This window comes from Papilio machaon, chromosome W (genome assembly GCF_912999745.1).
Source record: "Papilio machaon chromosome W, ilPapMach1.1, whole genome shotgun sequence".
NCBI lineage: Eukaryota > Metazoa > Arthropoda > Insecta > Lepidoptera > Papilionidae > Papilio > Papilio machaon.
Window position 1 is genome coordinate 7010638 of NC_060015.1, and position 16465 is coordinate 7027102.

Consider the following 16465-nt stretch of genomic DNA (forward strand, 5'->3'; position numbering starts at 1 on the left):
GAAATTTTTTTTGTAAAACTAGTCAAGTCGGAAAAAGTCAGAATTAACATATTGACCCGGGCTTTTCCCGACAATATTAGTTATAAGTTATTATAAGTTGAATGGTCGGCGGAGTTGTTGCCCGCCGCCAATACGATTAAGATAACGGTCCGGGGTCATTGCCCTAGACGTGACGCCGTACTTTGACAAGGTTTATTGACCTTTGTATTAGACGTAATAACTGTTATTATTGGAATTAGACTATTAAGACTAACATAATCAAGTGTCATAAGTAATATTTACATATTTAACAAATATAACGACCATATAACGACAATAATAACTAAATTTAGTAAATATTTTAAACATTTTAAAAAAATGCTGTAAAATTTTGTAAAGACTTTCAAATCTCAAAACTTTAAAATTGTTAATTCAAATAAAATAAGAAATAGTTTGTTTACATTTTAACTTACATTATCATTTGCATACGCCTATTGTGTTCCGAGAGCTCGCTCGCTCGCGGTCATTAGTGGAACAAAGGAGCGCGGCGGCGGCCATTCTGTTATACAATAGGGCGTAATTAGTTGAAAAATAAGGATAAGACCAAAAAATAAGAATTAAGATTTTTATTTCATATTGTAAGGCAAAAGGAAGACAAGATTCAAGAAAGGTAATAAAGTTTATTTAGTAAGAAGAACAAAAATAAACAAAAGGACAGACAGAGACAGACACTCGCGAGGTAACCTACAACGACAATGAACTATGGTCCGAGTCAGCGTCCGATACAGAGCACTGCCCAAGCGCATAGATCACAGTGTGGTAGGAGAGGGGTGCGTCAATTAACGGAGCGTTCGTTCCGATGCGGAAGCGGCCGCTGCGCGCAATCGACTGACTTTCGCGGGCCGCGGCTCCGTATTTATACCCGCGGCGCGCGCGCACTCGGGTGTGTTCGGCGGCTCTCGGATGCCGCGCACACACACACACATATATGCGACGTAATTCGACGTGTTACATCCTCCCCCTCTGGATCCAGCAGACGTCCCGGCGCGGAGACAGCAGAAGTTTAGGTCTTCTTGGGACGCCCACGACCACGGGCAGGTAGGGGCGTAGCGAGTAGTTTTTCCCGCTGACGTCCATAATCTGGTGGCAACTGGCACTGGATGTTCGTCTTCGAGCTCCCCCTGGACTAGAACTGCTCCAATCGCATATCCACCAGCGTCAGTCTTAATAGTATAAGGTTGAGTTGCACCTGCCCGACGAAGGACTGGTGCGGTCCAGGCAGAGGAATATGGCTCAATTATTCCTTCTTCGAGCAGTTTCAAGTTCCTGTTTCAGGATCGCTCGTGAAGGCGGGGAGAGTCTATAGGGTGGCACTGATATCGGGTTATGATCACCAGTATTGATACAGTGCTCGGTCAACGTAGTAGGCTCGTTGTTAGGCTCGAATACACTTACATTATCCTGCAGCATCTTGATGAAACACTCTCTTTGTAGATTATTAAGAACAGGTGTCTGTATGTCACCTATGGCAATGGAGTTGATCTCCACATCATCTTCACTGTTTCCACTGTTGAAAAGTAACTGGGAGTTAGGTGATAAGTGGACTTCTGCAGCGTGAACACTAATCTGGGCATCTCTGTATAGGCGGTCCCAGGCTGGTGAATGTCCGTCAAACAGTGGTTTCGTACGCTTGGTTGGGGACATGAAGTCAATAGGAGTCAGGTGAAACTCTGTACAAGAACTTGCTTCCGGTAAAGTAGGTTCTACTACTTGTGGCATATTAAGCGGCAAACTTTTCAGTGCATCTTCGTCTGATATTAATTCGACAGTCTTGAAAACACCAGCAACGGTAAGGAACTCCTCGACCTTGCCAGAGTCTCTCTCACCTTTATATACTATATTTGAGGACGCAAAGGAACCTCGACGTGATGACATTAAATTCTTCAATTCGTCCAATGTCAGTGAAAAACTGGTTTGCTTAGGTGACTCGTCTTCCGACATGGCTCCTTTATTTCCTTTCCTTGGTCTTAAATTCCTCTTCATCTAATTCCTTCTTCTTGCCTCGACGTTGGGCGCCAATTTGTAAGGCAAGAGGAAGACAAGATTCAAGAAAGGTAATAAAGTTTATTTAGTAAGAAGAACAAAAATAAACAAAAGGACAGACAGAGACAGACACTCGCGAGGTAACCTACAACGACAATGAACTATGGTCCGAGTCAGCGTCCGATACAGAGCACTGCCCAAGCGCATAGATCACAGTGTGGTAGGAGAGGGGTGCGTCAATTAACGGAGCGTTCGTTCCGATGCGGAAGCGGCCGCTGCGCGCAATCGACTGACTTTCGCGGGCCGCGGCTCCGTATTTATACCCGCGGCGCGCGCGCACTCGGGTGTGTTCGGCGGCTCTCGGATGCCGCGCACACACACACACATATATGCGACGTAATTCGACGTGTTACAATATCATTATAAATTTACTTTAATTAAAATTGCATATTTTTTAAATTACTTTTATTATTGTAAATCAAAATTATATTAAAACATCGTGTAATAGTATAGTGGAAAAGACTCAAAAATTTTAAACTTAAATTTGTAAAATAAAATTTTAAATTTAATTTAGATTTAGGTCACATGTCATTCTATTAGTGTTTACTCTATTTAATTAACTTAACTATAATTATAAACACTAAATTATACGAACTAAATTAAAATTAAAATTCTTACGGATAGTCTTATCCACACAAATATAAACGAGCAGTATTGAAAATTTTTAAAACTTTGTATAGATTCTACTTGTGAATAAATACTGGTACTTATAACTTAATACTTATATTTAATACTTAATACTTAACTCAATACTTGAGTCGGAAACAAAGTTTTAAAAATAACTTTTGAATACACGAATTAGGTCGATCCTTATTGTTTAAAATAGACATATTGACTCAGACTCTTGTCGGCAATATTAGTAATAAGTTGCTATTGTTTTCCAACAGGCGCTTTTGCCTAGAATTATAAAAGAAAAATAGTTGTAATTATACTAGTATTTAAGGTAAATTTAGACAGACTAAGACTGTGTCCCCTATTGGGACACTTAGATATAAATTTAATCTTAAGACTGTCCCCCTATTGGGACCATAGAATTAGGCCGTCAGGCCAAACTAAATAATTAAAATTTTAATTCTTTAGCCCCTCCGATAAAGGTTGTACCATTGTCGCTCCACAAATCGTGTACTCTTCCGCGTCTAGAAACAAAACGCTTGTATGCGGCCAAAAAACTTTGAGCCGTCATATCGCTAACCATTTCTAAATGAATGGCTCTAGTAGCCATACATATAAATAGGCATATGTAGCCTTTAATGGCGTGGTAGCCTCGACCTTTATTTGCTCGCAGGTTAATGGGTCCAGCATAGTCTACACCGCTGGACTGGAAAGGTTTTTGAGGCGTCACTCTGGCTTCGGGCAACTGACCCATCATTTGTTGGCTTACTTGTGCCGCGTGACGAACACAAGTAACACATTTTCTCACATAAATTCTAACAATGGGTTTGGCGTTTATGATCCAATACATTGATCGCAAGTAATTCAACATTAATTGCGGCCCGCCGTGTAATGTTCTTTCATGAGCGTCTGCAATCAAAAGGTAAGTGAAGGGTGAGTTATGGGGTATGAGTATTGGATGTTTCATATTCTCACTAATGTACGCCCTCTGTAAGCGTCCACCGACTCTCATAACACCGCAGTCATCAATAAATGGATTCAAAGAGGTAAGTTTACTCCCTTTACTTAATTTTTTCTTCCCTTTCAGTGCTTCAATGTCTTCTTTAAAACGACAGTACTGGCAGATCTTGACACAGGTAAGTAAAGCATCATTTAATTCTGTAGTAGTTAGCCACTTAGGATATTTATTTTCACCATTGCATTGTGAAATACTTCGGTGGCCGAGCAAACGCCAAATGGCAATCTTAAAAATCTATAACGTCCAAAAGGTGTCGCGAATGTACAAAGATTCGAACTATCCTTGTCTAAAGCTATCATGAAAAATGCCTTGCTCGCGTCTAAATGTGAATAAAATTTTGCACCTGTTAAATTCGACGTAATTTCCTCCATTGTTGGTAATTGAAAATGACTACGTTTAATTGCTTTGTTTAAATGTCTAGGATCAATGCATAATCTAATTTTTCCGTCTGGTTTTTCAACTAAAACAATATTCGACACCCAGTCGGTAGGTTCGTCCACCCTTTCGATTATATTTGCAGCTACAAGACGATTCAGTTCCTCCTGCAATTTCGGCCTTAATTTAATTGGAATTTTTCTAGAACAACTGACAACAGGAGGTACTGATTTGTCAACAGTTATTTTATGTAGTCCTGGCAAACGACCTATGCCTTTAAAAACAATTTCATATTTTTTTAGCAATATGTTATAGTTTTTGTGTTCTATCTCATTAACCCTTATAAGTAAATTTAATTCACTACAAACATCACGCGATAACAGATTGTTGCATTTAACATTCAAAACAAAAATTTTTCTACTACATGACTTGTTATTGTGCGATATGTAACCATCAAAACAACCTACCACGGGTAAAACATTTTTACTAACTTCTTTTAATACAACGCCTGTGGGTGTAAAGCAGCCTCAAAAAGTCTCCCTTCTCAGTGGAGTTGGTGGAGTTAGTACTAAATAAAACACTGAGGTATAGTACAGCGAAGACAAATTTAATTAAATAGTGAAGTGAGGTCAATCCACCTCCGCGAATCTTTACACCGCGATCTATAAAAACGATGCACGCCATCTGTCGTTAGACTAACAACTAACATTATATGATAACATTGGACATTCCGCCCACCATGGACATACCATGTCCATCACTTACAATACAAAAATGCAATATAAAAACATATAAAACTTAAACATGTTACAGCAAGAAAAAATAACAAAAACAATTTCACTAAAATACATTTTAACATATACTTATTGTTTCTTAATCAAACCGCCCACCGACTACAAAGGTGGGTTTTAATTTTGTACTTAGGCTATACAAAGTTCGTAAACAAAATAAAATAAAAAATAAACAGTAGAAACTATTCATAAACACAATAAATGTATGGACACAACTAATCCATATTGGTTTACGAGGTAACTGGTAACACAATCAATTTCGACACAGGTCTTTTAATCTCGTTATTTTTATATCTTAATGTTACGACACGTGTAAGATTGTCCAAACCTGGATGTTTATCTACAATAACTCCGAACATCCATCTGCTAGGTGGAAGTCCATCCTCCTTCACCAAAACAACATCTCCAATGTTAGGCTCGGGAGTACAATGAGCCCACTTGTACCTATTTTGCAGCTGACTTAAATATTCTAAAGACCACCTACGCCAAAAATCTTGAAGCATCCGTTGTGTTAGTTGCCATCTTTTAAGACTACTAATATTGGAACCTTCGTAATTAAATTCAGGGACGGTTACAAGCGGTTCACCTACCAGAAAATGACCTGGTGTCAACGGAGCTGCATCTTCTGGGTTATTCGAAATTCTTGAAATAGGTCTCGAGTTAAGACAGCATTCAATCTGACATAGCACAGTTGTCATTTCTTCGAATGTCAAAGTGCTATTGCCTATGACTCGCTTCAAGTGGTGTTTAGTTGATTTTACACCCGCCTCCCACAACCCTCCAAAGTTTGGAGCGTGAGGAGGTATGAAGTGCCAATTGGTGCCATTCGTTACGAGAAAGTTAACTATTTCTGGAGCTACACTCGATTTTTCTGCGTCAAACAGATGTTTTAATTCTTTAGCCCCTCCGATAAAGGTTGTACCATTGTCGCTCCACAAATCGTGTACTCTTCCGCGTCTAGAAACAAAACGCTTGTATGCGGCCAAAAAACTTTGAGCCGTCATATCGCTAACCACTTCTAAATGAATGGCTCTAGTAGCCATACATATAAATAGGCATATGTAGCCTTTAATGGCGTGGTAGCCTCGACCTTTATTTGCTCGCAGGTTAATGGGTCCAGCATAGTCTACACCGCTGGACTGGAAAGGTTTTTGAGGCGTCACTCTGGCTTCGGGCAACTGACCCATCATTTGTTGGCTTACTTGTGCCGCGTGACGAACACAAGTAACACATTTTCTCACATAAATTCTAACAATGGGTTTGGCGTTTATGATCCAATACATTGATCGCAAGTAATTCAACATTAATTGCGGCCCGCCGTGTAATGTTCTTTCATGAGCGTCTGCAATCAAAAGGTAAGTGAAGGGTGAGTTATGGGGTATGAGTATTGGATGTTTCATATTCTCACTAATGTACGCCCTCTGTAAGCGTCCACCGACTCTCAAAACACCGCAGTCATCAATAAATGGATTCAAAGAGGTAAGTTTACTCCCTTTACTTAATTTTTTCTTCCCTTTCAGTGCTTCAATGTCTTCTTTAAAACGACAGTACTGGCAGATCTTGACACAGGTAAGTAAAGCATCATTTAATTCTGTAGTAGTTAGCCACTTAGGATATTTATTTTCACCCTTAATTACATTTATAAATCTTTTACAGTATGCTATTACTCTGATTAATTTATTTAGTTTGGAAATTCTTGACAACAAATCTTCGTCCCTTTCGGTAAGCATAAAGCATTTTAATGTAGTTTTTCTTTCTTCTAATTTAGTGTCTTCTATATTCCTAATTTTATATTCTATGTTTTTATTTTGCAGCCAACTGGGTCCCTTTTTCCAGAGCTGTAATTCTTCACAAACTGATGGTTTAACACCGCGAGACGCGCAATCAGAGGGGTTATCTTTAGATGCTACATATGACCACTGTGCTCCTTCCATTAAGGTAAGTATTTCCGACACTCTATTTGCGATGAACGTCTTCCATCGACTTGGGCGACTCCCCAACCAGGCCAAAACAACGGAAGAATCAGTCCACGCGTGAATATAATGCTTAGGAATCTTCAGAACAGCAGCAACTTCATGAAGAAGCTTCGCACATAACACAGCTCCACACAATTCCAAACGAGGAATAGATAGCGTCTTAATAGGAGCAATTTTTGTTTTAGAAGCTACTAAATTAGTGTGAACATTGCCATCACCATCTACAACTCGTGCATAAACTACAGCGGCGTACGCTAAATTGGATGCATCTGAAAACCCGTGCAATTCCATGATTTGATCTTCGCTACTACTTTCAATCCAACGAGGTATACGAAAATTGGTAAGGTTACAAAGATCTTTTCGATACTCCAACCAGTCTATAAGCAAAGAAGCTGGCAGTTCTTCATCCCATCCAATGCCACATAACCACAACCGCTGTATAAAGATCTTGGCAGTCGTTATGACTGGAGCCAAAAAACCAAGGGGATCAAACAGTCGGGCTATATCCGAGATAACCTTACGTTTTGTTACTGGGGTTTCCAGCGGAGGAAGGTTGACAGTATATTCAAATTCATCAGTTACTTTATTCCATGTTAATCCTAAAATTTTTGCAACTTCATCTAGTTTGATTTCTCTAACATTGTTCACATCTTGACCTTCCTTTATTAAATTCATTAGGCTAGAACTGTTACTTGACCACATCTGAAGTTGGAACCCACCACGCCTTAACATTTCTGTCAATTGTTTGTAGATTTCTAAGCCATCTTCAGTACTTTCACATCCAGACATAAGATCATCCATGTAAAATTCAGACAACACTTTATCCTTTATCAATGGAAAATCTGAACCCTCATCATAAGCTAACTGTTGAAGCGACCGAACGGCTAGGTAGGGAGCGGAAGAAGTACCAAATGTCACTCTCAAATGACGGAGATGCTGAAGTTCAGCATCTGGATTCTCACGCCAGTAAATGCGCTGAAAATCTGCGTCTTCATTGGCCACCTTCACCTGCCTGTACATTTTTATTATGTCAGCAGTTAAACAGATTCTGTAACAACGCCAACGCATTATAATATGACGCAATTCGGGTTGTAAGGATGGTCCTACCATTAGATAATTATTCAAAGAAATACCATTGCTTCCAGCACAAGATGCGTCAAACACAACGCGAACCTTAGTGGTTGTCTTATCATTGCGTACTACTGCATGATGCGGTAAATATACAGCAAAACTATCGTTTTTGCATTCCTCGGGAACCCTTTCCATATGATTTAATTGAAGATATTCGTTTATAACTTCTGAATATTGTGCCTTTAACTCAGGATTTCTCATAAGCCGTTTCTCTAACATGAAAAACCGCTTCAATGCAATATCCCTGGACCCACTATACTTACAACTTGGATTGTCAGATTTAAACGGTAAGCGCACTATATAACGACCTGATTCATCACGCTTAGTTGTAGCTAAAAATAAATCTTCACATTTCTGTTCATCAGGTGTTAACTGTTTTTTATTAAAATTAGTTTGTGGTTCTGATTCTAACTCCCAGAATCTACGAAGAAGTTCATTCTCATTTGAATGGAATGAATGCAAACTAACTATATTGTGACAGTTGTTGAGAGTTTCGCTATGGCTGATTGTTTTAATTTGACCAGATAAGATCCAACCCAGTCTGGTGTTTTGAGCAACTACATGACTGGACGGATCCTTGACTATTCCTTCTAACAAAATCTGGCTATAAACTTCGGCTCCAAGAAGCAGATCTATCTTGTTCGGTACATTGAAAGAAGGATCTGCAAGGGCCATAGACGACATAAAATCAACGGATTGCTCTTTAATTTTTCGTTCGGGTAAGACAGTAGTGAGTTTCTTCATAACAAAAGCTTCCACATTAATTTGGAAGCTGGGGTCTATGCGGGATTGAATTTTAATCATAACCATTGAAGTGCACCTAATAGAGGCACTAGGATCACCGCCTAAACCTGAAATTACTCTCTTACTGGATGTGCGTTTCAAGCCTAACAACTGAACTGTGGACTCCGTCACAAACGAAGCCTGAGATCCCTGGTCTAGCAGGCACCTTAAATCAAAAATAGTCCGTTCCTAGTTCCGTTCCTAGACTGTGCTTTAATTAACGCAGTGGCTAGAAGAACTTGAGCATGACTACTCGAAAAACAACTTACAATATTGGTGGACTCGCTATTGGAAGTAGTTGCTGGTAAATTCTCGACATGATGGGCTGAACTACCTTCCTTATTACCATTGGAGATATTTTTGAGGTGGAGGAGAGTATGGTGTTTTTTACTACAAAAACGACAACGATTTGATTGCCGACATGAATATACGGAGTGATTAGCACCCATACAATTAAAACATAAATTATTTGTTTGGACAAACTTACGACGCGCTTCAATATCTTGACGACCGAACTTCTTACAATTGATTAACCTATGATTTTCTTGACAAAATGAACATGATTGAGTGGTTACATAAGTTGATGCATGATATGACTTAGCTGAATGATTGCGACTTGACATATTTCTTTGAACCTTGTTATCTAGATATTCAAGAGATCTAAAACGGTGCTCAAGGAACTCCTGAAAAGTTTTATATTTAGGCAATTCATCGGGAGACTCACTAATTTTAGTCTCCCATTGTTTACGTGACTCATTATCTAATTTTTGACTCAAAATATAAATAATTAGAATATCCCAGTCATCAACTTTGATTCCTAAATTTTTTAATGCATTCAAACATTCATTAGATGTATCAAGAAGTTCCTTTAGTCCGTTAGACGATTCAACATGTATTAATTTTTGATTCATAAACCTCTTTAAAATACAATTCGCTAAATATTTTTTATTATTATATCTTATTTCTAGTTGTGACCAACAAACAGAATAATTACAACTTGTTATGGGCACATGTTTTAAAAGACTTTCGGCATCACCAGTTAAGTGAGTTTTTAAGTAATGTAACTTCTGTACGTCATCCAAAGAATTGTTATTGTGTATCAAACTAATAAACAAATCGCGAAAACTAATCCAGTCCGCATAATTACCAGAGAAAACCGGTAGTTCTATTTTTGGTAACTTAACAGATGAATGTATATTAATGCTCTTTGATTGAGATGCAGAAGCTTCAATAGAACTAAAATTTGGCTTATCAAGTTTCTTTAACAATTCCTTTAGTTCAGTTTTATAATCGAGATATAATTCTTTGGTTGTTTCGTATAAATTAGTAGTACTATAATCAGACTTATCAAACTCAGTAGATTTAACTGAACTAACTATTTTCACATGATTGTCAGAAAAAGATAACCAATCAGCTTCTAAATTTTCTAACCTCGTTTCAATGTAAGAAATAGTTAGTCTATCCTTTGGTGACTTTTTGAAATTCGCCTTAGCCTTGGCAATAGTAGAATATAAATTACGTTGCAAATTACTAATTGTTTCCATGATAAAAATATTTAAGTTAACATACAAAGTCAATAACACTTAGCAGTTAAATGTTATAAGCGAAATTTTTCTAAGTTAATAAACGAAACCAAAAATTTTACAAGTGTTTGAAACATCAAAACAAAATCGGGCATAGGTTCCCCGTCTCTTCACTTTTTGTAAAATTATTCTAAGTCCATGCACATGCACACATAAATTTAACAAAGTTAACTTCTTATGTAAAATTATTCTAAGTCTAATTGTTGCGTCGTAATTTCACAAGTCTCTTGATCACTTACACAGCTTGACTATGTATCACTTTATTATGAATAATAATTAAATGTACTCACGATCAATGCACATTATTTTGCAATCACTCACGTCACGAAGCAATACGGCTTCACATTAATGGACTCCTGCTCACATTGCTCGCCGAAGTTCCAATCCGCTATTGGCTATTGATCAAGCGGTCTCCAAAACAGCGCCATCTGGTTTTGTCCAAGCCAACATACTCTCCTTGTATGTAATAACTTCAAAGCTGAAAGATAATCTCACGGATGGACCACAGTACACTGGTCCAAAATCGGCTCGCTAAGGACCATGTAAAGCAGCCTCAAAAAGTCTCCCTTCTCAGTGGAGTTGGTGGAGTTAGTACTAAATAAAACACTGAGGTATAGTACAGCGAAGACAAATTTAATTAAATAGTGAAGTGAGGTCAATCCACCTCCGCGAATCTTTACACCGCGATCTATAAAAACGATGCACGCCATCTGTCGTTAGACTAACAACTAACATTATATGATAACTAGTGATGCAACGGAAGTGTCTTACCGGAACCAGAAACGGAAACAGATGTCAAAAATAAATTTTAGCAGAAACGGAAACGGAAACGGATGCGGAAACAGAAGTGTAAATAATAATAAAAAACATATTTACAAAAATATTTTTTTCGGTAAAAACAGTTTGTATTCGTTTTTAATTTATTAAGGCATTGGATATCGGTGTCCATTAGCCTTCAATGTATGTATTTTTACTGCGCTGCAATAAGTTAAAATACGCGTTTTTTTTTAATTTATTTTCAGGAAACAAAATTACACTATTTACAAATTAAAGTTCGCCAAACCACTCGTGTTGACAAACGACAAATATATTTCTAACTATATAATGATGATGATGATACGAGTATATTACATGGTTATCACTTATTCAAAAGTACATTTAATAATAATAACATTTCACTAATGATAACATTGGACAGTGGGCTCTAATAAGCTATGACTAAATCCACAATTGATAAATGACTCGTTTGACATAACACAGGCATCTGCCCCACTATCAAGTTTAAAATTGACAGGATGACCGTTTACATGTACTTCCTGAAACCAACCGCTCGAGTTCGCCACCGAGTTTAATTCAATACTACTTAACAATAGTTCATTATATTCATATTCAGTCGTTCTATCCATATTTTCTTCTACTTCACGTATTTGCCCCGAAACACAACACTTTGCATAATGACCTACTCTGTGACATTGGTAACAAAAAACATGATAAGCAGGGCACTTATTTCTTGGATGTAAACTATCACAATACCTGCACCGAAGCCGCGTGCCGCGGCTGGCCGGGCTGGCGTCGCTCTGAGCGCCGCGCCGCTCGTTAGCGCGCCCCGACGCCGCCGGCGCGGGCGCCCGTTCGCGCGGGCCTCGCCGCCACCCGCCGCTCGCCGCACGAGTACTCACGCGCTCGATGCCCGCTCCCTCGTCGATGCCGGTGTCGGCGCTGCGCGCGCCCGACGGCCCGCCGCCGCCAGATCCGCGCACTTGTCCCGCCTGCTCGCCGGCCACCTCGGCGGCCCGACACCACGCTACCGCTTCATCCAATATTAAATCACGTTTCCTCAGCATGTTTTCGCGAAGATGTTCATTTTTTATGCCACGAATCAATTGTGTTAAAATTAAACTGTCTCTCATTTCTTTGAACTCGCAGGATTTACTTTTAATCTTTAATGCTGCTAGGTAATTGTCAAACTTATCTTCATTCTTGTAGTGTTTGTGTCTATGGAATAGATACAATTCACTGTCTCATGTACCACAATGGAAGGGACAGCTGTCTCTGGGTAGTTGAGTGACGAACGCGGTACGAAGCGGACGTGCGCCTGCGCTCCAGTGTGGTAGTGGTGAGCCAGTGTCTGTCCTTAATCATCTTTAGGGACCCTATGGTCCTACAATTCTGATATGTTTCGAAAAACACATGTCTTTCGAAATTAACGTTTCTTTGCGGATCACATCTATTAACAAATTTCTCACACAACTGCTCATATTTAATATCTTGATTGATATCTAACTCGTTGTACAGCTCGCGGCCAACCTTTCCGATTACGTGCAGGAATAACGCAACTTTTTCTCGGTCGCTCGCCTTATCTCGACCTGAGGCTATTAAATACCAATCGAAAGTATTCTTCCAATCCCGCCAATTATTACACATATTCCCTGTTTCTTGCATTGGTGGTGGTTGTTGTATGGCCGCGAGTGAGGTCACCGACGATGACGCCACATTATCATTCTTTTTTATTCCGTCCGGCATTATTTCTTGTGTATAGTTATGTTTGTTACTAAACTTTCACCTTTATCACTTTAAACATCACAAAACGTAATAAACCACACCTGACACCATGTAGTATTGGGAGACTAGTGAAATAAAACAACATCTTATGAATGCATATTAACGACTGACTTTATTAATCTACCGTCTTTATAACTCTCATTATTTATATGCCACAGAGAGTGCAAACGAGCAGATTGTTGGACGTAGGCGTTGAGGCTGTTGTAGATGACGTCCCAGAATTCGCTCAAGAAGTTGTCATTGCAGATAACATTGAGCAGGTAGCACCGGAGGTGGTCCAGGCTCCTATTCTGGAACCCGCCGATGTCCTGCCCGCGTCTCCCCCCCGCCACGATAATGATCGCGAACCTCAACCCCTTCGTAGCAACATCTGTGCGACTAACCCACTCGAAGTGGTGTTGATCCCATGCGGTCACACGCAATGCCAAACTTGTCTGTCGCTCTGATGTTCAATCTTCGAATCGAATTTTTTTTGTAGTTTTTTATACAATTTTTTGGTCGTCAACCACCGCGTTAATTGACAAGTTTGACTGTAGCTTTTGTGCATGCTGTAGTTTTTTATTTTACTAATAGATATTCTAGTATCTACATTAATTTGATTTTCATTTTCTATTGCAGGTGGCGGTAATGCTAGCGAAGATTTTGCTTTTTCTCACTTTCATAGCCTTGAGGTGGCGGGTATGGGGGGACCCGCCAGCTCCCACTAAGGGCCGGGATGAAGGTGCACTATAGTTCCGATGTGCCTTTCCTAAGGTAGTTGATCCAGCTTCATAGTGGTGATACATCAGGGTATCTCCACTACCATGCGTAGGAGGAACTAGAGGTGGTTTAGTGGGTATGCTTCCCTTCCGGGAGAGACTCCCACATAACTAAGTGTTTCCCCCGGGGCACATAGTATGTTTAAAACATTCCCCTCATAAAAAAATTGGAAAACATGTAATTAGTTTTTGACGTCAAAGTTTAACAACTTTCCCAATAAAAAATATTCAAAAAAAAATAAAATCATATACTAATACATCACATACTGCATATGAATAAACTGTTAATGTAGTAAGGAGATAATTGTTTTCATTATCACTATGTAAATGTTTCTTTGATATAGTTTTTTGTTATCATACATATGTTTTATATATTAACCTTTGATTTGTAAAGTTTTCTCTATTAGGTTGTATTGTATAAATCACAATACTTTATTAAATAATTTAAGATATGTGTTAATTTTTTACTTTGTTTCGCAAGATCTACATATGGAATCCCGTTCTGTAAAATGTTATTTATTGAATAAAGCAATAAAAGATTGAAAATAACCTCTCTTTTTATTACTCATTACGTTCCGGTGCGTTTCTTGGAGATCCCGCAACCTTCTTGTTTTGCACTCGAGTCTGGCCACCGAGGGGGTTTTAGTGGGTCGATCCCCACATGGCCCTGCCTGAGAAAAACCTGCCTTTAGAAAGCTTAGTAACGACAAAATAACTGTTTCACAGAAAGCTGTTACTCTTGGCCATCCTGTTACAAAGTCCTCCCATCATATCATTTTATGCGATGGCCAACTAGAGCCAACCGGTGAATTGATAATGGGTATGGGGGCTTGAAAAAATTTTAGTATCTGAAAACGCATTTCAAATTATTTTTTCCAAAAATTAAGGCAATTATACAATTGAACGTAACGCGTCCCACCACGAATGCTTACGCGTTTACAAATGTTAAAATTAATCCTTACCCATTGTACGAATATAAACTGGTTCATTTTTTTGGAGGCTAAAGTTATTGATGTTACAAAAAGCTTAGCTGAGTAGAGTTAGCCCATTTTAACACCTTTTTATATGACTCGTCTTAATGGGCTCTCATAGGAAGTGTTCATCCAACAAAAATTAGAAATTGAACTGGAATTTGTTGACAGTCAATTTTTGAATTAACTGTAGATGTGTTGAATTATGTTTCTACCAAAATGTCCCCAAGGAAATATAACCCACCCCTCAATATAACCAAGAAATATAGTTATGAAAAACAGGTAAAATTATTCACAATTATGGCGCCAAACGTCAGGAAAATTATTGTAAGCTTGTAACAACAATTGAGCTTACAAATAGCAACTTAAGTTTGTTTATATAAATGATTTTGGTAAATTAACATCGCAAACAAAATAAAAAAATAACTCCTCTTCGGGCCTCTCTCTACTTAAAATTTTGACTGAAACTTTTTACCGTCGGCCGCCTGCAATTTAGGGAAAACGAAATAGATTGTATTGTTTTGATTGTAATTGATCTTCCTGGAGTTGTTATATAAATATACACTCAATAGAAACTAAAATAAATTAATATCATCATCTAAATCTTATCTTGATTTGAATTGCTTTATCAAAACATTTTAATAAGTTGAATGTTATGTAAAATCGCTATATTACAAAATATAGAATAAAATAATGTATTATAAAATTAACTGGTAACCAATATTATAAATAAGAAAAATTTGATTAATTGTTTGGTTGCTTTATAAGGACTACAAAACTACTGGACTAATTTGAAATTTCTCTCATTATTAAAATTCCATATTATCGCTGAATATAAATCAAAAAAATTCGAGCATATCCAAAGTGAGAACTCTACTTCAAGAAACATATTATTTTAGAAACATATTAAAAAGACAAGGGAATACAAAAGACATAATCATATCATCAATTTAGAAAATAGGAAGTACTATGGATGTCATACTGTAAAATTCATTCATTCAAAAATACACCGTTATTGCTGTTAAATTAGTAATACTAAATAAAATAAAATAGTATGCAAATATCATGTGGACATTTATTGTCCAGTAATTTTTAAAACCTATGGATGATGTACTAAATTAATTTAATTTATTTTAAATTTTCACCGTCGAAAAGGGCGCGAGATTTGAAATTTTTCGCAATACAAAAACATCAAATAAACTAGTAAAGTAGTATAAACGAAGCATAATCATAGAGAATTAAACGCTCCTGATTGGCTGGTAGGATTCTGACAGCTGAGTGGCCGCCATGTTGGCTTCCAATTATCAGGCCGTACATTATTGGGCCGTGCATTATCAGTCCGTGCAAGATATTGTACGGCCAAATAATGTACGCCCCGATAATTCGTGTACACCTACTTTCTATGGGACACGAATTATCAGGTCGTACATTATTTGGCTGTACAATATCGGCCCGTGCCGATAATGCTCGCCCCAATAATGTACGACCTGATAATGCACGGCCTGATAATTCATGTACAAACAAACCATTGTTTGTACATGAATTATTGGGCCGTACATTATCAGGTCGTGCATTATCGTGGCTGTACATTATTGCCTCCCTTCGAACAAGTTGATACAAGTCGCTACGTTTCTTTTTAAGTGTCTATTTCATTGAAAGATAAAAAAAAAACAGTTCTTGTAAAATACAAGGTTTTTCAATATTTGTCACAGAATATTATGATAATTAAATAATTAGTTGGAACCATTTTGTAAGCAACAAGATTAAAAGAAACTTAAATTATTACTGGGTAAGCGGGTGATTTTGTCTTATGGCAACATGGA

General features: G+C 38.0%; 1 protein-coding gene across 1 annotated transcript; it reads right to left on the minus strand.

Moving 5' to 3' along the window:
- Window positions 1-5767: 5767 nt before the first annotated feature.
- LOC123723038 lies at window positions 5768-12195 on the minus strand. The gene is made up of 3 exons (XM_045685578.1): window positions 11885-12195; window positions 5945-7902; window positions 5768-5835 (listed from the first exon to the last, which is right to left on the minus strand). Exons 1-3 carry the CDS (start codon window positions 12193-12195, stop codon window positions 5768-5770), a joined length of 2337 nt encoding a protein of 778 aa, XP_045541534.1.
- Window positions 12196-16465: the final 4270 nt, after the last annotated feature.